This window comes from Balaenoptera physalus (genome assembly GCF_965194825.1).
Source record: "Balaenoptera physalus genome assembly, chromosome: 6".
NCBI lineage: Eukaryota > Metazoa > Chordata > Mammalia > Artiodactyla > Balaenopteridae > Balaenoptera > Balaenoptera physalus.
The window spans coordinates 98,889,894-98,913,384 of record NC_138885.1 but is presented as its reverse complement, the minus strand read 5'-3'; the positions used below and the strand labels follow the sequence as shown (position 1 = coordinate 98,913,384).

General features: G+C 39.7%; 1 protein-coding gene across 1 annotated transcript in view; it reads right to left on the bottom strand.

Annotated features, from left to right (window-relative positions):
- Positions 1-8,503: 8,503 nt before the first annotated feature.
- Positions 8,504-23,491, bottom strand: part of LOC309663351 (cyclin-Y-like protein 1) — a 34,410-nt gene continuing 19,422 nt past the window's right edge. The window contains exons 5-10 of the mRNA XM_082467323.1: positions 21,721-21,756; positions 19,468-19,519; positions 18,376-18,495; positions 14,405-14,571; positions 10,967-11,129; positions 8,504-9,411 (exon numbers count right to left, since the gene is read on the bottom strand). Coding sequence (XP_082323449.1) covers positions 9,295-9,411; positions 10,967-11,129; positions 14,405-14,571; positions 18,376-18,495; positions 19,468-19,519; positions 21,721-21,756 — 655 coding nt within the window. The 3' untranslated portion in view covers positions 8,504-9,294. The remainder of the gene's footprint in view (positions 9,412-10,966; positions 11,130-14,404; positions 14,572-18,375; positions 18,496-19,467; positions 19,520-21,720; positions 21,757-23,491) is intronic.

Below are 23,491 nucleotides of genomic sequence, written 5' to 3'. Positions count from 1 at the left end.
TTTTCATTTTGGCAACATACCAAACCTAAAAAGAAAAACCAATTTACTTTAAAAAAAAAAAAAAGACAGTTAAGACAAAGGATACTAAGCCAAGGAGAGGCAATACAGGTAATGCATTTGGAGGTCTAGGTCCAGGCCAACTCTCAGAGCTGCCTCTGTTTTCAGCCTCTGTTCTCATCGCTGCTCTCCCCCTCCCTTCCCTCAAAGATGAAGCCCACCTACTTCCCTCAAGTCTTACCTCAGCCACCCCTCCCGCTACCCAGGGCAGAGAAGCCCATCTATGGTCGCCCCCTATTTCCATCTCATATGCTGTTTTCTTCTGATTTTTATTTTTATTAGGCAAACAATCCACACTCGTGAAAACAATTATAAACTGGAAGGTTGTGGGGTGGTTTAGCAGCTTCTTCACAGCCAGCTCTGTGATTTTAGTGAGGATTTAAGGCCCAGTTTAGTTTCACATGTACAGCTTTTGGGCTGTCCCTTTCATGGTTCAATTGTAAGCAACGTCTCCCATCACAGATTAGGGGGTAAAGATTTAGAAGGAACTAATATGTGACCTCTCAGTAAATCAGTTGATAAGACTTAGGAAGTCATTTTAATTTATATTATTAACCTCACACTTTGAAGTTGTCTAAATTGGCTGAAAATAAGTATTCTTGGTGCCTTATTGGTTTATCCTTGCAAACCTTTGTCATGTTTTCTCGTAGTCATTTCCAGTGATAAGCCTGTGTGTGTGTTGTGTGTAATTGTGAGCAATGTACAAGCTTAAATCACGTGCTGACACCACTGTTTCCAAGTTGGTATTCATTAGGCCGTTTCCTCCTGGGCTAGGGCTGCACTAATCCCGACACCGGCTGCCAGGAGAAAACCTCATGGAGCCCACACCGCACCTTAATAACAGCATCCGTGACCTGCAGTCTCAAGTACAGAATGGGAACCCCAGAGCTAGGAAATGTAGTTGTATATTTTAATGAACTGCTACCCCTGCTAAAGAGGCTTCTTTCACTTTTGTGCTCTACAGAAAGACCAAGGGGGGTAGGAGGGACAAAGCTTTGAATAACTGCTTTCTAACACCGAATGTGGCCAACAGGACAGAGAACATCACAAATCTAGGCAGGTGTGAGGTACAGTGGCTGAGGATTTCCTGCTCCCCCTGCATGCCCTTTCTTGCCTCCAAAGTCCAATCAAGTGATCCTGGGAAAGAAATACGCCTGGGTTGAGGAGGGTGGTTTTGAAAGAAAAAGCTACCGAGACATTAAAGCAGGGTGAATGAAGGGTAGGCAGGATGAAAGTAACTAAGTAACCTGGCTCAGAACTCTCAAAAGCTTCTAGCAGCTTGATGACAATTACAGGATTTATTTCAGTCTGTGGTACATCATTTGAAGACAATATTACTTCATGTTGTTACAAGCTGTATGTATAGCGTGTATGTGTTGTGGGTGTGTATATAAATAATATATATTATATATATGAGAGATTTAGTGACTTTTGATACGGGTTTGGTGCAGGTGAATTTATTACTGAGCCAAGTGAGGCACATACTGAGTCAGTAGTTCGAGTCCAGGGCATTCAGTACTTTTTCTGATTTCCATGTGTGTATAGTGCCTGTCCCATGCGGTATTGTCAGTGTCATGTCAAATCCAGAACTCACAAAGCAGAGCCAGCGATATTTTATTTGTAGACAATCAACTAGAATCTATAAAATTATTACTGGCAGATGATTATAATTCCAGATCCCTAACACTAGCAAAAGGAAACCCAGAGCATCTTGATAAGAAGTTTTCTGTTTTTGTTTTGTTCCTGGAAGTCAGTAGAATAGCAGTTGTATGTGGTTATGTTAGTGTCAAGATACTTAATTTGCTGACCTTATTATTTCAGAAAAAAAAAATTGTATGTATTATATTTGTGGGAAGTTAAAATAATGCTTTGAGATTTTTATCAAATATGGAGAGTAGTTATTTATGAAAAACAAAGAAATGTCTATTTTTGTTTCTTTGTTCCCAATTAATGTAGATAAATTTTAAAGTGCATTAAAGCAATGGTAAAGCAAATAAGATGCTGTACAAGTATTTTTCTCATGCTTTCATGGAGAGACACTGTTTTCTAAGAGTATCTGAAGGAGGTATGTGCATTCTAACTTCATGATCAGATTTCTCGGATGTACTTTGAATATAAGTGGCAACGTTTTTATTGATAATAAAATCAAAGAAATTCCAATCACCAGAAGGAGAACTAATGAAAACATGTTTTACCTGAATATACTTCATAGGTTTCTCCTGCTGATCCTGTGATTGTTTCATGATTCACTTGAAGAAATGAAGGAAAATACACATAAGAACAGAGACATTACCTGAGATTGTGTTCTATTTTATCAACCCTCCATCTATACTCTGTACTGAAGCAATTTGGATAGAAGTGCTGCTGTTGTTGTGTGTGTCTGGTTTGCAGTCAGAAACTCCCAAAACTTCATCATTCAGCAGTTAGATCCACAACTTTGTATTAAGGTCTAAATACAAGTCAGGGAACCCAGATAAGATAAGAGGATATATGGTTCTCCCTCTGTATTTGTGGGTAATTGGTTCCAGTAGTCTCCCTCCCCCCCGTGCCACCCCATACCAAAATCCATGGATGCTCAAGTCCCTTATATAAAACGGTGCAGTATTTACATATAACCTACGCACAATCCTCCCATCTTCCCCCGCACCCTCCTTTATACTTTAAGTCATGTCTAGATTACTTATAACACCAAATACAAATCCTAAGTAAGTAGTTGTAAATATAATGCAAATGGTTGGTGGTGTGCAGCAAATTCAAGTTTTGCTTTCTGTAACTTTCTGAAATTTTTTTCCCTAAGTATTTTCAGTCCATGGTTGGTTGAATCCACTGATGCAGAACCTGTGGATACGGAGGGCCAACTGTCAATTGATTTAGAGTTGGCACTTCCCTGACAATCTGGACAGATGCTTAGTAAACCTGAGATAATTAATTTAGCATCAAAGTGAGTACTATGAGCATTATTAGATTGGTACATGTTAGGGCATTTGGGAGAACAGAAAATACAGCAGTTGAGCTGGATCCTGGTGCAAGAGCCACTGTGCCTTACCCGTACAGGTCTCTAGTTGGCACATCTTCCCAATGCTTTCTCATTGTTCATTCCCCCCAGTGGAAAAGGGGGGCACTGTTGGACTTAGGAAGTTGGAGAAATAGGTAATAATGCTTCTTTTAGTGATTTAGTTACAGAGCTCTTACGTGCAACAGAATGAGAGGAAGTAGAGGGGTTCTGTGCATAGATTTGGGAGCTAGACTGATTAGGGATTCAACTCCCAGCTCCATCATTCATGGGCTGTTGATCCTGAACAAATTACTTAAGCTCTTAGTACTTCGTTTGTGTACTGCATCTTAGTACTTTCTCATCTGTGAAAGGGGGATAATGATAGTACTTATATTTTAGGGTTGAGAGGATCTAAAAGATGAAATCAGGTTAAGGTAAGTAAAACAAGGAGGAAGCAGCCATTCAGGCATGGAATGGAAAGGGAATTGAAAGACTAGTTTTCAAGTTTGTGTCTGCATAAGAATCATTTGGGGTTCCTATTAGAAATGTAGATTCCCAGGCTTCAGCTCCAGGAATTGAGATTAATTTGGGATCCAAGAATTAGGTCTTTTTGTTCTGTTTTAGTAAACTTTTAGAATTATTTTAGGTTTACAGAAAAGTTGCAAAGATATATCCATTTTGCCCTAATATTAACATATTATCATAGCACATTTGTTAAACTAAGAAGTCAACATTAACGCACTACTGTTAACTCCAGACGTCATTTGGATTTCACCAGATTTTCCACTGATGTTCTTTATCTGTTCTAGGATTCCACATTGCATTTAGAGAAGCTTCATTTCTTACAGGGACTTTCAGCCCATGAGAGGCAGGTGGTCTGGAGACCACATCTTGAGAAACACTAGGACATGTCAAGGGCTGAGGAAGGTCAAATTGCCCCATCCTCACCACCATCCTGGTGGTGGGGGTGTTGGATATAGAAATTTGATTTGAAGAGTTGGGATGGAATCCTCTCCCTTAGATGAGAGGGGTTACCTTAAGAAGTGAGGCATCTATTCCTAATGCCAGATGAAATGAGTTTTGGAGTTTGGAAGGTGGGGTTGCTGCCTAGCCTGAGGAGATACATCTAGGGTTGTGGGCAGATCAGGGGAGTGAGTGCAGCAAATTGGGAACAACTACTTTGTGGGAACACAGGAGGGCTCAAGTAGTTGATTAAAGGGGATTACAAGGGGCCAGTTAGCCCGTGAGCCATAGAAATCCTGTATTTCCTGGAACCTGGTGATAGTGTTTTAGAAATGGCTCATAGTAGTAACCAACATCAAGCACTGCCACATTGGACACGAGCAGAGAGTCAAAGGGTGAAGCTGAGATGACCTTGTTGAGAGAGGGCAGTGGGAGGTGGACAAAACACTGATGCCCTGCGTTTGGAAGAGTCGGTTCCCACAGTGAGGAGATAAAGGGCCACCATCTGGGGAGCTAGAAGTAAAGGTCAGTAGAATTGAGAACGGTAAGATGAAGGAATAGATGTTGTAAGAAAAAGCTAGCAGAGTAATTTGAGGTCTTGAAGTAGAGATCGACATATTCTTGAGGACCTTAGGTTCTGAGGCTGTCACTGACTTTCTCTAATCACATTCAAATTATTTAGCTGCCCTCACAGCAGTTAAGTAATCACCTAACCTGTTCCTTTTTTTTTTTTTTTTTTTTTTTAAAGAACATTCACCTCTTTTCATTTGACTCTGGATTTCTCTTAATTTCTATACTACTTCACTTTCCTGGTTCTTTCTGCATGTTAGAGATCCTAAACCATAAACTGGTATTCATAACATTTCTTTCACATGAAGTACATGTTATCTCATCTGCCAAACCCATTTAAAACGGAATAGTGGAAATTGCCTCAGTAGCCAAACAGATTGCACCTGTGTACAAGGGACCAGGTGTCTCTGAAGGGCTCCTAGATCTTTTGTATTCTTGCTGGCACGGTGTCAGGCTGGCCAGGCTGGTGAGTGGCTAACAGTTAAGATTTTAGGTGATCTAATCCTTAACTTGATAGATGCTGGGTGTAATCTACAGATTCTGCATAGAAATTAGCACTTACCCCTGGGAGAGCCCCTACCAGCTGTCAAGTGCTTTACCAAATACTCTATACTCAAGAATGCGGCTTCTGGGTGAGGGAACAGTCGTAGTCATTTTACATGTGGTTAGAGAGAAGTCTTGGGTGATGAAAGATTTTAGCTAACCTACACGCTATAGGTAAACATTTCCAAAAACATTGCATAACCTGAATACGGAGTGAATTGTTTTCCAGTAAATACTGGCTTCAGCATTTTTCAAAAATCAAGGAATGGTATATTTTATAGAATGGGAAAACTAAGAAATGAAATTTGACCTGTTGTAAAACTAGGATTTAGTGCTGTTGAATTTCAAGAATGGGCATACAGGGTACATTAGGAGTAAATGTGAAAGAATAGGGTCATGATGGAATCTGATACAGGGTGGAAAAAATTTCTCTTAACCAGAAACACTGGGCCCTAAGAAGTTGTCTTAGGGTCAACCACATGAATTTAACATACAAAAATGGCAATCTAATTTGGTTCAAACATACATTTCAAACTTTTGTCTTTTCCTTGTAAAGAATAAAGTTCAGTTCACGGTATACCAGAGTTAAAATTGCACAGATGTCAGTATTCCAATAGAGAAAAATAATTTTTCTTAAAAAGCGAAAAAATAAAATTTGAGTTCAGGTAGTCAGATATTCTTTTATAGTCTTACTACTTTAGGGAACAAACCCTTCCTCGGTATAAAAATCTGGAAAAAAATGCCATAGTTGCCACCCTATTAATAACTAGTTTCCATGCCCCATATTTGTTGGAGAACCTACTTTGTGATGTTTAAATTTTTACCTTAAGTTGCCTCAATTTCCCATTTATTAAAATGGCTGTATTGCCTCTAGAATTAAAGCTGAAGGGGAAAAGCAATTTTTAGCGATTCCCCTTATTCTACCAACTTGTTCTTGAAGCTACAGTCATGCCCAATGTTCCTACCCCCAATTTTTTCTTTTCAAACCTTCGACCACTCGAGATATGTCAGCATTTCTGCTTAGTAACTGGCATATTACTACGCGGTGCAAACTATTGATATAAACAGTGACTTGTGATAGATTTTTTTTTTTCCTTCTGTACTAAATCAGATCATTTCTCCTCATCAGCAACTTAACAAGAACAAAGTTAAAGATGTGACCTTAGGAAGGTAACTAAGGTGGAGGAAATACTACGGCAATACTATCAGGACTGATGGAATATTGCTCAAGTGCAGTGGCTAGGGTCTAAAAGAAACTTTAGAGATCTGGTATATTTCCAACTGAATGTTAAGTGAAATAGCATGTTAAAGTCAAATTACGTGGCTTGTTTAAAAGTCACCCTCTTAACAGCAACCACAATTCTACTGCTTCCTGTTCTTCCATTTTCTTTCCTGTTCAATTGCTTGAAACCCTCAAACAACAAGTTCTGATTCTACAGTATTCCTGTAATTCCTTTCTCTGTGGATTTACCTACTTTTATCTTTCAATGTGCATTTCCATCTTGGCACCATAACAAACAATTCAAAAATGCCATCTAATGCATTATGCCACTGAGCACTGTAGCCAGTGATTTTAAGTGTACTAGATTATCTTCAGGTTGAAAAGAGCGTAAGCTGAAGAAATAAATGTCTACATCTTAACTAAAGGCAGGGGTCAAAACAACTTATGAATGGTTAGTTGGAAAATGCTTTAAGGCCCGACTATCAGAGCTGACTGAAAACATTTGAGTTAGGCAGAGTTGTAAAGTTATGTGAACAGTGAGAAGTGTTACAAACACAGTAGCCATATATTTTAATTAAAACAGAGTTTATTAGCTTTTCTTTTAATATAAACATGAGGAAGAAAAACCACATAAGTTGTAGCATTCTTTTCAAAATAAAACTGCAATCAGTACTTGAATTTCCAAGCTCCAAACTCCATAAACAATATTTTTTGAGGTGGTAGATTGTAGTATTTTATATACCATAATTTATCATTTATGTCTCTGTCCCTTAAAAATGATGGAACCTGCAGCACTCAGTATAATGTGAAGCCTTGCTATAAAGAGAGAAAGTACTTCTGGCCCAGAAATGCTTTGTTTACAGGCAAAATTCCTAGGATTACATTTGAGAAGGTAGGAGGAGAAAGATTTCACATAGTTGAGAACACTTTTTTTTTTTTTTTTTTTAATATTTCAAGTTTAGGTGACATCGTTACCAATCTCCAAAAAGACTGATTACTGGACCTCCCTGCCTTTTAAAGCCTGAGGTAAGGGTTCCTAAGGTTTATATGTTTCCTCTTACATAGAACTTGAAGTGAGACACCTACAGCCAGGTTAACACACAGGATAGAAAAGCTGTTTCGTATCACTTACTCTCCTGTCACTACTACTAGGGTCCAGTTCTTTTCAATTTATTACATGTGAATTAACACTGTTGTTCATAATTCCTTTACCAAATCAAAAAAAAAGAAACTTAGGTGATCAAGCAGGTAAGCAGCCCAGCCTTGCAAAGGACTATTTTAAAAAGAGGAGGGGAGGTATCCCCTCAAGTCTTAGTGCAATTTTAAGCTTTGATACTTGTAGAAGTATAAATGCCACAAACTTACAAAACATCATTTGAAAGTTTAATCGAATTTCTTCTAAACTCATTTAGTTTTGTAAATTTTAAACGTTAAGCGTTTATTGTTTTATTTTTTAAAATTTATGTATTTATTTATTTATGGCTGTGTTGGGTCTTCGTTTCTGTGCGAGGGCTTTCTCTAGTTGTGGTAAGTGGGGGCCACTCTTCATCGTGGTGCGCGGGCCTCTCCTTATCGCGGCCTCTCTTGTTGCGTAGCACAGGCTCCAGACGCGCAGGCTCAGTAACTGTGGCTCACGGGCCTTCCCAAGCCAGGGCTCGAACCTGTGTCCCCAACAAGAGAGCCTGCGACAGTGAGAGGCCCACGCACCGCGATGAAGAGTGGCCCCCGCTTGCCACAACTAGAGAAAGCCCTCACACAGAAACGACCCAACACGCCATTAAATAAATTCATTTAAAAAAATAAAAAATAAAAAAATAAAAGCTTAATGTTTAAAATGTACAAAAGTAAATGAGTTTAGAAGAAATTCGATTAAAGTTTCAAGTGATGTTTTGCCAGTCTAGCATTTATACTTCTGCGACACTGTTCTGGAGTATCCAAGCACACTATATTAAAGCTTAAAATTGTTCTAAGACTTTTGGGACACCTTCTATTTCATCACCGGCTTGTTAATTACTGGACCACCATGTTGGCTGGAATTATGAAAATATCCTTTAACACAAGTATATAACAAAGAGGAAAATCATCACAAAATCAGAAGCACCATTATAGTTAACAAGAAATGCAGCACGGACCCAATAGAAGGAAATAACCTACTTTCTCTGTTTATGATCGCAAACATGCTAATATGCTAATAAGTACTGCCTGCAAAGAATTTGGATGACATGTGTTATTCAGCAGCTTTTTGGTTTAAATTGACTGCCAATAATGACTAGCAGCTTCAATGATATAGTAGGGAGGAAGAACCCTGCAAAACCTAACGATGCTACAACAGTCTGTTCCGAAGTTTGGCTTTATGAGTTGTTAGGAGTCCCATGTTTTTTTTTGTTTTTTTTTTCTTTTTTGTTTTTTTTTTTCTTTTTTTTTCTTTTTTGTTTTTTTTTTGTTTTTTGTTTTTTTTTCTTTTTTTGTTTTTTTACTTTTTTTTTTTTTTGGAGTCCCATTTTTTGATGGTAATACTGCACTGATTCTAAAGGAATATGCAGCAGTATGGGACAGTGAGGTAAGAAAAACATAGAAGTTATATAGCTAGTGTCTTTAAAGTCTAAAAATTTAAACTATTAATTAAAAAACCTCACATAGCTCACAGCTATCAGATATCTGTGCGTGGATTGGGAGCAGATATCTGTGCGTGGATTGGGAGCTTTTAGCTTTGGAGTGGTTTTTGTAACTCTGTTTACAATAAAAAGGACAGAAGAGCGTGTTACATTGACGAGGTCCCGTTCTTTCCTATGAGCATAATCTTCGCTTGTCCATGAGTCTCTTGAATTCAATGTCTTTCTTTAAGGTGAAAATACTAACTTTGCTGGTTTCTGAGCAGGAGAGGTGATATTTCTCCAGTCTTTGTTTCGAGGGGTTTATGATGTTACAACCCCTCACTTCTCCCTTAAGAGAGGATGGCATTGGAGCGCCGAATACCAATGAAATGATCAGCGCTGAAAGACCTTCTCATAGCAGCTCTACACACGTCTTTGTATTTGTCGTCACACAATCTGGAAATGGCCTAGGAAAGTCAATCAGGTAGAACATAGGTATAATTAGGGGGGAAAAAAAATGTTCGGACCTTAAAAAAACAAAAAAAGCATCATTGATAAGCCACACATCTCCATTCGTTTAGATAGTTCATAGTTACTGCTACTTTGGATAGCTGATATCTACACTAACTGACAGTTCCCTAAGGTAATAACCTTTAAGGGCTATGATTAGATTGCTGGGGCAAGGGGTAACTTGCCCTAATAACTTAGAGTTACTTAAAAATTGGGTTGCTAATGATAGGCTCCTAATAGCAATATCATCTGTTACCTACACACGTGATCCTTAAACGTAATGGACATACACTTGGGCAAAATCAGTGTTTACTCAGCTATTCAACTTCTCTTCAGTTTTCATTAGTTATTACATACTCTAAGAAAATTTTAATCAGGTACGTATGTGCTGAAGGTAGGAGAGGTCTAATGACAAGCGCTGAAAGGTGCTATTTCACTTGCACATAAATTATGGTAGAAAAACATCTTATTCTAAAGTACCACCAAGGTACCACAGAAAGTATCAATTTTAAATGTGTTCACTTCAGTTGTGAATTTTGCTGTATACCCACCAAAAATCATAAGCCATAAGTATTACGTTGTTCCATGTACGTTACCATTTATATTAAAAACTCATGTACTTTCTACATCCAGTATCTGAATCCACATTATACCTTCCAAGTATAGGTCTCTCAGGTTAGCCACGGATGCTTTGTCTAATAAACTCATGGGACTGAACTGTGATACACACACACACACACACACACACACACACACACACACACACACGAACTGCAAGCTGAGTAAAAAACAGTTAAGAGGGAATTCCCTGGTGGCGCAGTGGTTAAGAATCCGCCTGCCAATGCAGGGGACACGGGTTTGAGCCCTGGTCCGGGAAGATCCCACATGCCGAGGAGCAACTAAGCCCGTGCGCCACAACTACTGACCCTGCGCTCTAGAGCCCGTGCTCTGCAACAAGGGCAGCCACTGCAATGAGAAGCCTGCGCACCGCAATGAAGAGCAGCCCCCGCCCGCCGCAGCTAGAGAAAGCCCGCGTGCAGCAGCGAAGACCCAATGCAGCCATAAATAAATAAATACATTTATTTATTTATTAAAAATATCAAGACAGTAGAAATAGTCCAAAACATCAATTATATATAAAAAAAAAAAAAGACAGTTAAGAGTGGTAAGTAGATTATGTAGGTACATATGATTAGGGATACAATTTTAAGAAATTATTCATGTATGGTTATATGTAAGTGTAGAGGTTCAAATGGAAAACCATTAAGAACAGATTAAATATGATTTAAAGTATTCTGAATTATGGTTACAGAAGAGACAATTTTTTTTTTTATAATGTGGGATTCCTGTATAAACCATAAAAGACACAGGAAATATGATGCCAACGGGTCAATAAGCTCTTCAAACTGTTAACAGCTTTCCATTTTCCTAATCACTGCTTAATATAATTTAGCTACAGGTGTGGCTTCGGTGGCTGACAGAAAACCCCAGTTAGTGATTTCACAGCCTTACCTCTAAGTTCTGTGCTCTTTCTATGCTAAGAGGAGTGAATAGAACATTCAGGTTGTTGTCATCTGCTAAGGAGCGAAGGTCAAAGTAGTATTTGGCATACACACTGAAAGGAACATTAATATTAAACTGAAGTAGCTCCAGGAAGTGCCTTTCCATCTCATTCCTGGGGGAGGAGGAGAAGACAAAACCAACACAGGACAATTTTAGTCAACTGGGCTATCTTCAAAAATACCATTCTGAGCTACTAGGATGGCTCTAAATACTGTTTTGAAACAAATAATGGCTACCCAGCTGGATTAATACCCTAATGTTCAAACAAGGTACAGCTATTTGTGGTCCTTTCTGCGTCCCAGCACTTTGAGTCTGGGACAAGGGGGAAGAGGTTATGGCCCTCTTATGCACTCATGCTGCTGACTCAGGGGCTCATTCTTCAGAGTTCCATTAGTGCAGCTGTACGATTCATGCTCCACACTCACTCACGAGGCCCCGCTCTAGTGATCAGATGAAAGGAATGATGTATGCTGTTTATTAGCTCTGAAGAACTTGCAGACGTTTTCACCGGGCTGATGACAGGAAGGGGCTGACTGAAGTAGAGACGAGCCAACAAAAGGAGTGGGCACATCACCACGGCAACAAATGGATCCATCGAGAGCCACTGCTATTATCTCTGAGGGGGGAAAACTCTTGAGGCAACAAGGATTCATCTCAAGTAAATAAATAAATAAGCTACATTCGATGGGAAAGGGAATCCCCCCACCCCCACCCCGTGCATGGGGCTGTGTCAAAGGGCATGATGCAAGTTTCTGTTCACCTTAAAACCTTACTAGGGTGAGTTGTCGTCACCATGACAGGACAGGATGCACTTTTTAAGCTTAGGAAGGCAGTAAGATTATGTCTCAGCTAGACTAAACCCACTTTACGATACGACCTCTGATAGAGCAGTTGTTGCCCCCGGTGTTAGGAGAGCAGCCCAGAATGTTCAGACCTACCGCCCCTTGCCAGGACAGACTGCACACGCCCACAGAGGGCGAATTCAATGAAGTGGGAAAGTAGAGTGCTGGGAGCAGGCTTCTGCTATATGACCATATCCAGCCATTTGCTTGCCAAATGTTTAAGTAAATAAATATAAAGTTAGAGTAAATCTTACCACTTTTCACAGCAATCACTTTAGAGAGTTGATTATATAAAAATGATAAATACCCAAACAAACATGCAAGTGGCTTATTTTACAATACATTTGGTTTCTTGGTTTTAAAGTGTTAATATTTTATCCATTGGATATATCAACAAATGCTCCATGTTCTCCTGTATGGAGAGCAGAGTATGAGCAGAAATGAGGTTTCTCATTTGTTGAACTTTAAACCTAACTGAACCTACTTCCAAAATTAATTTCCTGTTCATACGGCCAGAAGTCTATAGAAATGTAAATCAGATAATGTTTTGATAATCAGCTAATCAGGACTTAATTTACTACAGGAATAAATGCACTTCACTATCCCTTTTATATTTTCTCCACTAATACATTTTAATTGTGTGGAAATACAGTACTTCATAGGATTAACATGTCTATTAATAGAGCTTTAATCACTGAAGAAAAGCATTATGCCTACAGAATATGCATCTTCTGTGTTTTTTGCTGTTTTTAAATGGCTAGGTGGCTGAAGAGCCTACCACTTACAGGCGCAGCAAACTGTCTGAACAGCAGCTGCTCAGTTTAACTTACTCTTTTGAAGGGAAATATATATTTAACAAGACACAGAGATGTTAGAAAGTTTTAAGGAAAAGCTGATAGACAGCAATTTTTCAATTCAGACTCAAAATGAGACCATTACAAATAGTAGTCAACAGCAGAGGGATGAAACAAATGTGTATTAAACACTTTGTTGCAATGCTTTCCAACTCCCAAAGATCATAAACAAAAGCAGCCTATTATAAACATAACTCCTGGTGATTCTCCGTTCTACACAGAAAAGCGTTGTTTAGAATTAGTTTCTTCATAGCTGGACAGTGCCGCCAATGCTCCTGGGCTCAATGTCTATGAACACCCACACGTTTCCCTGCATGTTCTCGGATGTTGTACCTGGAACCAGAGCCCCAGTCAGCTCAGTTGCAGATTCTGAGAAAATTTCAGCTGCCATCATGGCAGGGATGGTGTTCACGATTACAAATTTTCCTTCCTTCAAGGGACCAGTTTCAAGACTGATGATAGTGTTGGTCAACGTCACTTTAGTTTCTGCAACTTCCAAAAGTACTTCTATTCATTTCAAATTCATTATCTGCTGTTCCACTGTTTGCTAAGATTGCTACCAGCAATATCACCACGACCACCTGGTTTACATGATCACCAAAGTGGGCATTTTCACCAAAAGCCACTTTGACAGCTACTGACAGTCACTGGTCCCTTCTCTTAGTCACAGCTTTCCTCGCTTCAGCTGTAAATATGCACTTTGGTAATTGTGAATTATCTAGGGTAAGGGGCAAAGGTAACAAAAACAAACTCTTGCCCCTGCCTGCCATCTTGATCGGCCTCTGCTGTCCAATATAATCAAGAGGTGTCCTTTCACATTTTCCTGAATGCCACCCACAAAGACAGGTTCACTGTCAAGCGGGCACTTCGAGAGTCTGCTGGAATTACCTCTCTGGCTCATCCTGCTTCCCACCCTTGGGGCCCTTCACCAGAGCCAGATTGGAAGCCTGGCGTTTCATGCCAATGTGAGCGTGCCATCTGTGAGGAGAACCTGCCTAGTTAACTCAAGGCCCCACAAAGTGCCGCTGTGTTTGCTGAGTGCCCTGGGTGAGGCCCCAGGGATGCTTCCCGGACGACCTGAGAGGTAGGTGTTTCCTAACTCAGCAGACTTTAGGGGAGGAGACAGGAACACAGGGATCTGAAACCTTTATATGTGGCTACCTGTACATCATAGTTTCTGTAACAACAGAACCTCAGATAAAAAGGAGAAAAAGACCAGCAAAAGCAAATACACAATGTGTGACTCAGGTTGAAATTATAACCTGTCAGTAGTCTAGAGGCCCTAAGACCTTAACAGTGGCCACTTGCTTCAAAGACCAGGCATGTGCCCCTTAAAAATGGACTGGACCTGGTAGACAGCTTTAAGAAAGCTGTCAAGTTACTTACTGTACCATGTTGTTCTGGTAGTGAGCTTGTAAAATGTTTGGCAAAAACCACCAGAAAAATAATTTCAATTTCTCAAGCAGAATATTACAACAATAACACATCAAGACCTACCAAAGAATGAGGGGAAATACAAATTGTTATACTACAGCTAGATAGAAAGAAGGCTGTAATTTTATGTCTATTTCAGCTCTCTGCACAAGGTAACCTTTCTTAAAATGTAACATTTCTTAAAAATGTAAACTTTATGAGAGCAAATGAGGTATTGGAAAATGGTTAGAAAGTTCACGGTAACCTTACAAACTCACATGTCCTCAACTGTAACGTCCTTGAGGATCTGGCAGTCGTCCACATTCCATACAGCCCGATCGTCCCAAAACTTGGAGGCAAGAAGAATGGCTCCCAAAACAATTCTTTTCCAGTTAGTGGGGCAAATGTCGATCTCAGCATAAGTTAAAAGCCTTTCTAAGTAAACCTGCAAAAGTAGAGCACTGATCTTTGATTTTCGTTCAGTTTAAGTGCTGTGATAAGAATTGTTAGGAATGACAGATTTCATCTCTTTTTGACACCCCTTTTATTCCTAGGTTCTACAAAGACTTTGCTCAGCCAAGCCAAGGCCAGAGGCCAGGTCACAGTTGTAAGTCAGATATTTCTGTGAGTCTGATATTTCTACTCTGCCCGTGTGAATTTCCAACCCAATTTTGGTCACAGGAATGAAAGGACATCTCAGCAAAGGGCATTCTAAAGACACGCATTGTATTATTACCTTCCCACTTGTCAAGGGCAGCACATACAGCCCAGTGTCGACTTCGACTGTTCAGTAAATGCTTCAGTGCCTATCACGTGCAATGTTAACTACAAGACGGGTGGTGGTTGCATGGCGATTTCACATAACGCTTGAGTGTGTAAAATTCTGGTAAGACTGAGCACATCTTTACCTTCTCTTCAGGGTCAGTCACCAGTCCTTTTGTGGCATGAACTTGAAGCTAAAAACTGGTGGTCAAGAGAGCCTCCCAGTGGCTGCTGCGTGGCACAGCAGGACAGGCAGTACAAAGGGGCTTTACAACTGTCAAGTATTCCCATATTTTAGTGCCTTTTTAAGGAACACACATGCATACAAAGGGTAGTCCTTTTCATATCCCCAATTTTTCACATCTCCATTATCATTTCATTATTCATTTCTGTCTTACATAATCTGCAGCTTAGTCAATTCTTTTGGTTTTAAGGTGGGAAGACCTGCCTGTGTCTGTATCCCTGGGGCTCCTCTAAACCTGCCGGTTTGTGAGATGATTTCATGGTTTCTTTTACATGTATCAAATATCTACCCTACAAAGAACTGGATGGAGTTAACAGCTGAGCAAAGATTAGAGAGGTAAGCTGTGATTTGTTGTTACCTCTGTAGAAGAGTGTACATGCCATTTGACAAAAAGAAAAATGTCCAGTTTGAAAGAGTCTGTTTACTCTCTGAAGGGTTATCAGATTGACAGCTCAGATTCGCCCATGCCCTCCAAACTCTACTGTGTTTTCAAACACGGGTATTGAGATTATATGTTCTTAGTGAAATTCGGCTCCCATTCCCCAAAGAACTCAGCACTCTCTAGTACCCTAAGAACGACTCTCCCCGCCAGGTTCAACTCTCTACTTTATGGGACTAATCAGAGGCACTGAAACGACACTGGCAATCTCTCAACTTCCTCTCACCTTTGTACTGGCAAACTTGGTACACGTGCCGATATTCATTTATCCCACTTGCCCTCCTGTCTCGGAGGAAGCGAGATTTCTTTCTTTTCACTGAAGCTAACTCTCCTATGAATGAAGTTGATCCCACCTCACTTCTGCAGAGCACTGTGCCCACAGTTAGTCTCTTTTTGAACAACTTCTCCCTCTCTGTCAGAGGCTTCCTCCAGTGTGAATGCTTCCATGTCCCCAGCCTGTCCCCCACTGCCCCTAGACGGCGTCCTCAGGGCTGAGGCCAGCTCCTCATCTCCCATCCTCTCCTTAACCCACTTCAGTCAGCCTCCTGCTGCTACCACTCTACAGAGACTACTCTTGCCGTGGTCACCGGTGCCTTCACACAAACAACCCAGAGCTCTTCGTCCCAGAGCTCCACTCCCCAGGCCTTCCCTCATAAATGAAAGAGCACTGCCACACGCCCAGTCGCTGAGACCAAAAACCTGCACTTGAGTGTATCCTGCTCCAATCTGTTAGAACTTCTTGTTATCTCTACCTTCACTGGTACCCTGACCGCTTTTCTGTCTGTCACTTCTGACTTGTATCGCTGCCACTGCCTAACTTCTCTGCCTCCCAACAGACTACAGTCTGTTCTCCCCGAAGCAGCCAGGAGAGCCTCTTAAATTAAGACTACTTTATGCGCCTGCTCCAGATCTGCCAGAGGTTTCCCATCAAACAAATACCTTCTTCCCGTGGCCTGCAAGTTACGAGGCCCTGTGCCGTACGGCCTTGTCCTTCCGTGACCTCATCACCTATGCTCTTTCCCTCATTCCCCGCTCGGATCACAAGGGCCACCTTGCTTTTCCTTGAACACACAGAACAAGTTCCTGTCTCAGAGCCTTGCACTTGTCCCCTCTGCCCGTAATGCCAGCGTACCTGATCTTCCTCAGTTCAGCCAGGTCCTGGGTTCAAACATTACCTCTTTAAAGAGGCTCTTCCTGAGCTTTCTAGTAAGCCCCTCTAATCACTTTATCCCTTTACCTTGCTTTCTCTTCATGGTTTTTACCACCACTTGAAATAGTCATCTTTTAAAAAACACTCATTAAAAAAAAACACTTATACTTTGCTATACACCTGAAACTAACACAACACTGTAAATCAACTGTACTCCGATAAAAAAAAAAAAAAAAAAAATTTACGTCTTCCACACTTGCTCCATAAAGGCAAGAACTTTATTTATCCAACTTGTTCTCTCCTCCACCCCCCACATGTAGAAAAGTGACACAGAGTAGGTATTCAGTGACATGGTATTTATGACATGAGCAACTTCTTGGTAGCATTTAGCGTTTGGACCATACTCTCCTTCTTGAACCTCTCCTGGTGTCTCTTAGGGTTCTCTGCTGGGTTTCCTACCACTGTAGCCACTCCTCTGGGGATCTGTCCCTTAAGTGCTGACAGTCCCTAGTAGGATCTATCTTCTACCCACTTTTTATTTTACATACTTTCTCTGCATTTGAACAGCTACACTTAATTCCCTCCCTCTAGCTCAGATTCATGCTCCAATCCCATATATTCAAATGATTACTAGACACTGCCATTCTGCTGTCTCGCAGGTACATCAAGCTTAACTTGTCTACAAAGAAATGCCCCTCTTCCAACCCAAATACTCTCCTTCCTGCATTTCCTAGCTCTCCATATGCAAGCACCATTCCTGCCTCTCTCAAGCATGTGCTAAGCACTCCAAGTGGCCCGTAGCGCCAAGAAAAGGCCTGTGTCTGATCCAGTACCCACTGAGGGGTCTCTTTTCAAAAGGACAAGCCTCCTGTCCTAAATTCTGCCTTGATAGGAGCAGGCAGTGAGTGGCCTAAGTATTCCTTCCCTGCAGACCACGCAGCTGACTTTCCCCCCTACAGGTTTGCTATAGGGAGGAGTAAAACAATCCCAACTACCTATCACTTGAATATGATTTATTATTCAAATGATAAAATCTTACCATAGGAATTAGGAATGGATGACAAAAAGGTCCTTACACAGCTGTAGCTTAGCAGGCTAACTAGAGTAAAGCCTTCTGAAGTCCTACTGGCACCCTAGTCCTGGGCAACTTCACATGCAGGGATGGTTAACACCATTATCCATTATCCAAGGAACAGAGAACTGAGGGCAGTAGTTCTCAGTCAGGACACACATCAGAACTGCCTAGGCAGTGCAGTCTGGGACTCAGCTTCAAACTGCCCGGAACCTGTTTCTGCCTGTGGACCAGAGCGCTCAGTGATTGCCCCGCCCCACCACCACCACACGCGTCGTCTGTGTGTGCGTGTGTGCACTGTGCGTGCGTGTGTCCCCTCAGGTGTGGAAGGAGAAACCGGAAATCTCTCCTGCTGCCTTTAATAGCAATTGTTTTGTGATGAGAAAAGCAATGGCAACGTTTTAAATCATAATGATGATTAAAGCTCAAATGTGTATACTTTACTTTCTTTTGATAGGTTTCTCTTAATAAAGTTCTAATGATCGTTTCAGGAACCTACTTTCATTTGGGAAAAACAGGACCATACCATGTGTACAAGACAGAAATTTCTACAGATGCTTTATGAAAGAAAAAATATCTTACCAAAGTTACTACTGCACCTTCAGCAGTTAGCTGTGCGGCACTAGAAAGAGTATGAACAAATCCGTAAATGAATTTGTGTTCAGGATCATGCTCGAAGTATTCCTCTGGAATCTTTTCTCGCTGAAAGGAGAAAAAATGCAATTTAAGTATCCTCGGAAGAAAAATACTTAAAAGTACCCTTAAGATAGCAGTCTTCACACTTGGGCCCACGTGCCCCTTAAAATAATTCTGATTGGGTGACATGTCTTGTAGTCTTTTAAATATAAACAATGGGATCCTAAAATACCACAGTGATCCAGTACTCACCACCATTCATTAAAGAAAAATACAGGCACAACCGCAGAAAATTTATGTATTTCCACGTTCCTCCCCACAGAATTCTAACCAAATGTAAACTATTGGGTTGGCCAAAAAGTTCATTTGGTTTTAAGTAAAAATAAAAGACACAGTTTTCATTTTCACCAAGCATTTTATTGAACAATATATTCACAAACCAAACAAACTTTTTGGCCAACCCAATAGTTTTAGGCTCAAAAGTCTTGCTGATCACCATATGTCATACTTTTCTGTAGTCAACTTTGAAAACACATTTCCAGTGTCCTGTAACCATAAGGCTCTAAGAATGTGCTGTCCTGTACAGCAGTCGCCAGCCACGTGTGGCCACAGAGCACCCGGAGAAGTGAATTTTAAAACTTTGTCATTTTAATTCGTTTAAAATGTAAACAGTTTTCTAATTTTCTTCTTAGAGGCCTTATCATATTAGGTTTATTTACAAATATTTATATTGTTTGATGCTATGGAACATCATCCTTTAAAAAGATACATTTTCTGTTACTTGGGTATGTTTACTTACCTGCTCACTATTCACACAAAGTGCAACTCGGTTCATATCCATCAACCCCTTATACAACACGCCTTCGGGAAAATGACTAGACACAACATGGCGTGGGGAAGAAGACTTAAAGGAAGATGAATTTGACTTCGAGCTGGAGGAAGTAATTTTCTTCTAGTAATTAATTTCAAAGCAAATCAGCATGAAATAAACACAACTGTATAAGAGAAAAATACCACTTCAATAAAACTGACACTTACTGTGAGTGGATGTAATCTCTCATCAAAAATATCCAAGGATCTATCTGCATCTCTATAAAATAAGAATGTGCATTTAAAAAATGAATTCAGGAGTTACTATCTTAGTAACATATCTGCTAGGAGTAGAGAGAGGGGTAGAGGAAGCTTAACCTTCAACGAAGCAAACAGTTTTATAAATTCTTCTCCTGGATTCCACCCTTAGAAAGGTTTCCTGACCTATTTTTACTCAGCACATCAAGTTCTGTGAAATCTTTTCTACAACAACCAGCCAGAGTTGCCTCTATAAGCACTGACCCTCCCTAACAGGCAATGCTAGTAAACCAATATATTTTCACCCCTCTAACCTCACACTGGAATATGCAAGAACATTTTATAAAGCAGTGGTGGTGGGCAATAAGTTCTTCTAACTTCAATCAATGTGAATATGAGATTCATGGTTTTTTCCCGTTTTTTTCTCTTTAGTTCTTTATATCCTTATTGTGTATTTCTTCTTGTCTCTTTTAAATAGTTTGAGTTAAAAATGTAATTGTCTTTTTATTTTAAAAGAAACCAGGCTTTTTAATTTAAAATTTCACCACACTAATACACTGCGCTCATTTGAACAGTGGTTCTCTAAATGTGGTCTGCAGGCCTCTGGGATTCTCCCCTATCCCCTCCTTCAGGAGGCCCAAGAGGTCAAAACTGCTTTTATAAGAATACTAAGACACTACCTGCCCTTCACATTGTGTGACATTTGCTATGGATGTATAAAAGCAAAAGTGGGTAAAACTGCTGGTTTCTGAGCATGAATCAAGGCAGTGGTACCAAACTGAATTAGAAGTCATTCAATTATTCACTGCCACTTGCAGTTAAAAATCTGCTTTAAGAACATCCTTGATAAAAGAGTAAAAATTAATAGTGTTCTTAAACCTTGGTCCTTCTTTTTAATATTCTGAATAAGTGGAAAGTATGCATTAAGCACTTTTACATACTGAAATATGGCTGTGTTAAGGAAAAGCACTTGTGACTTGGCGGTAAGTCATTTTTTTCATAGAACGCCATCTTTATTTGAAACACTTTTTTCATCGAACACCATCGTTATTTGAATGTACAACTGACACAGTCATTCTTTCAAAAATGAACAAAGTGAGCCTGTCACTTCAAGGAAAATAACTCTAAAGTTATTTGTTGCCAATGATAAAATTCAAGCCATCAAGCTAAAAATATCAGGAGTTTTGGAAAACTTCTACCTTCGATTGTGAACTTGACAACTTCTCAACACTTAAAAGACTTTTCTGGTAAGACTGGTGGTGATACTAACAAAAGTGAGTTTTTGACACTGTCTAAAGAAATGTGAACCAATACTTTCCAAATGACCAATGTATAATATTATAAAGTCAGGTACAGGTAAAAAGATCTACTCAGTATGCATGACAGATCAATGGGTATTAATTTAACATAGTATTTATTACAAGTTCATTGATATGATTTAGAATTCCATTTTAACTAATTTAAGAAACTAGCACATGCAGACTTTTGGTACACTATCAAAGAATATACCAAATTATCTGAAGGCTTTAAAAATACATCTTTTTCCAACTATATATCTGCAAGCGGCTGGATCTTCTTCATATTGTTTCTTCAAAACAAATGACTGAAGACAGAATAGATATGAGAATCAGCTGTCTTCTATTGAGGAGATACTTTTCTCTCAATATTTTTTGTTGTGGAAAATAGTTATTTTTCATTTAAAAAAAATGACTTATGTTGAACACTGGGGTTCCCAATCAGGGGTGATTTCGTCCCCCAGGGGACTTCTGGCCATGGCTGGAGACAGTTTTGGTTGTCGTAATGTGGAGGGAAGAAGGTGCTACTGGCATCTAGTGAGTAGAGGCCAAGGGTGCTGCTATATATCCTATAACACACAGGACGACACCCCACAACAAAGCATTATCTAGCTCAAAATTTCAGTAGTGCTAAGGCAAACCCTGTTTTAACATACAATGAATTTAATTTTTTAAATTCCCAATTTCAATTTCTAATACAGTAAATTATCAATATAACCCATATAAACAAATACTCTTTGGGATGCTCAGTAACCTAAGAATTAAGGGTCCTAAGATAAAAATAAATGATTCACTTCTATATTGTAATAAAAGCACTCTAATAATAAAAGCTTATGCCAGTAACATCTATAGTTATTACCTAACACTAAACTTGATACCTTGTAAATTAATTAGCTGGAATAACAAGATAGGTTTTAAAAGAGCTCACCTGTTCTTTATGTGGTAATATATTGCTAAGGTCATACTGTGGAGGAAAAAAAATACATTGTCATCACTGATTTTTATCATATCAGGCCTGAAGACATTTTTAAAAAGGGGTTAGCAAGGAGGGAAGACCTTCCAGAGGCCCAGTGGCCCCGAAATCCTCGAATGCAGAACAGTACCACATGGGTGCTTTCCCCCTTGTTTTAGGTTCTTCAGCTTTTAGCAAAATTAGGAGACCCAAAATGCTAGATATGTTGTTAGAAGGCATGTTTTGGTTGATTATTATAATATATAAATTATTACATACTTCCCCTGTCATTTGTCCTTCTACCCACAAAACCTTCTGTCCTGTACAAGTTATATCTATCTATACACATGCTTAAATTTAAGCCATATAGTAGTTTGTGTGTGGGGGTGTGTGTGGGGGTGTGGTTTTTTTGTTAGCCCCTGCATTTCAGTTGATTTAGTTCGCTATCCACCTACCCATCCGTTTTCCATTATTTCCCTAAAAGTAAATAATAAAAGTGCTCTATACCAAAATGATTTCAAATCACTTTTACATAATTATTAGAAAATTTAATAGCAAAATTTTATAGCCACAAAACTGATGATAGGTCTAGCTATCCTGAAATAAGCAGTGCTAATAAGACAGCATAATACTACACAGTATCCTATTAATGACAGGTATTTCCAAATTATTTTAAATAAAGTATTAACGAACAGATAGATACAAGTCCTTAGGTAGTCTTTTTTAAGTTACTATATTCCCAAGTTATTCACAGATGTTGTATATTAGGCAACAAAGGGGTTCTCTGGTTAAGTTATATGCTCCCCTTTGTTCTCAGTGTCTAAAATGAAACTCAAAATAATTGAGGGAAGGCAAATCTGAATTTTATAATAGGTCTATAGAATCTTAGCACTTGTATAAAGGCCTGTAACACCGTTAGCATCAAAGATGGATACTTCTATAGTGCTTCAAAGTTTCATCTTCAAATTGATTTTAAAATCACAGCGTTAGAAGTTTTATGATGGAAAGGACCACTGAACCGTAGATGACATTTAATTAAACAACCCATTTTACAGATAAGGGAACCAAGGCTTAAAACTGACTTACCTAAGGTCCCACTAATTATCAGAAGCAGTTCTCTTTCTCCTGCCCTCTAACCAAATAGTGGCTCCCAAGCTCAGCTGCACACTGGGATCATCTGAGAAGCTTTAAAAACTGCCTGGCTTCTGCTTCAAGATGTTCTGATTTAACCGGCACTGGCTATGACTTGGGCATCAGGACTGTTTTTAAAGATCCCCAGATGACTGCAGCGTGCAGCAAAGTTTAGGGATGAATGAGTTAGGGTTAAGATCGGAGAATCACTCGGGATGCTTTTGTCCATATAATCATGCTTCACATCATTCCCCATCTTGTCAACAGGTGTGTGTGCGTGGGTGAGAGAGAGACAGACAGACAGACAGACACACAGACACTGTGTCTTGGAGGCGGGGGCAGGCGGGTGGACTTTGTGCATCCAGAAACATATATCTTGAAAAGTTGCATAAGTGATTCTAATAAGGCTCACCTACCCCACTGAGAACAACTACCCCACTGAAAACTAACCCCATGATAAACATTTTCAAAATCATTCCTAAAAGCCAATTGGCCCTATTAATTTTCTCAGTAAACCTTTATTTCACCAATAATGAATGTGATGAATGATCATTTCTAAAACTTCATGAGAGCAAATTAAAATTTACTGTACTTCCAAAAATTAGACTAGGTCGGG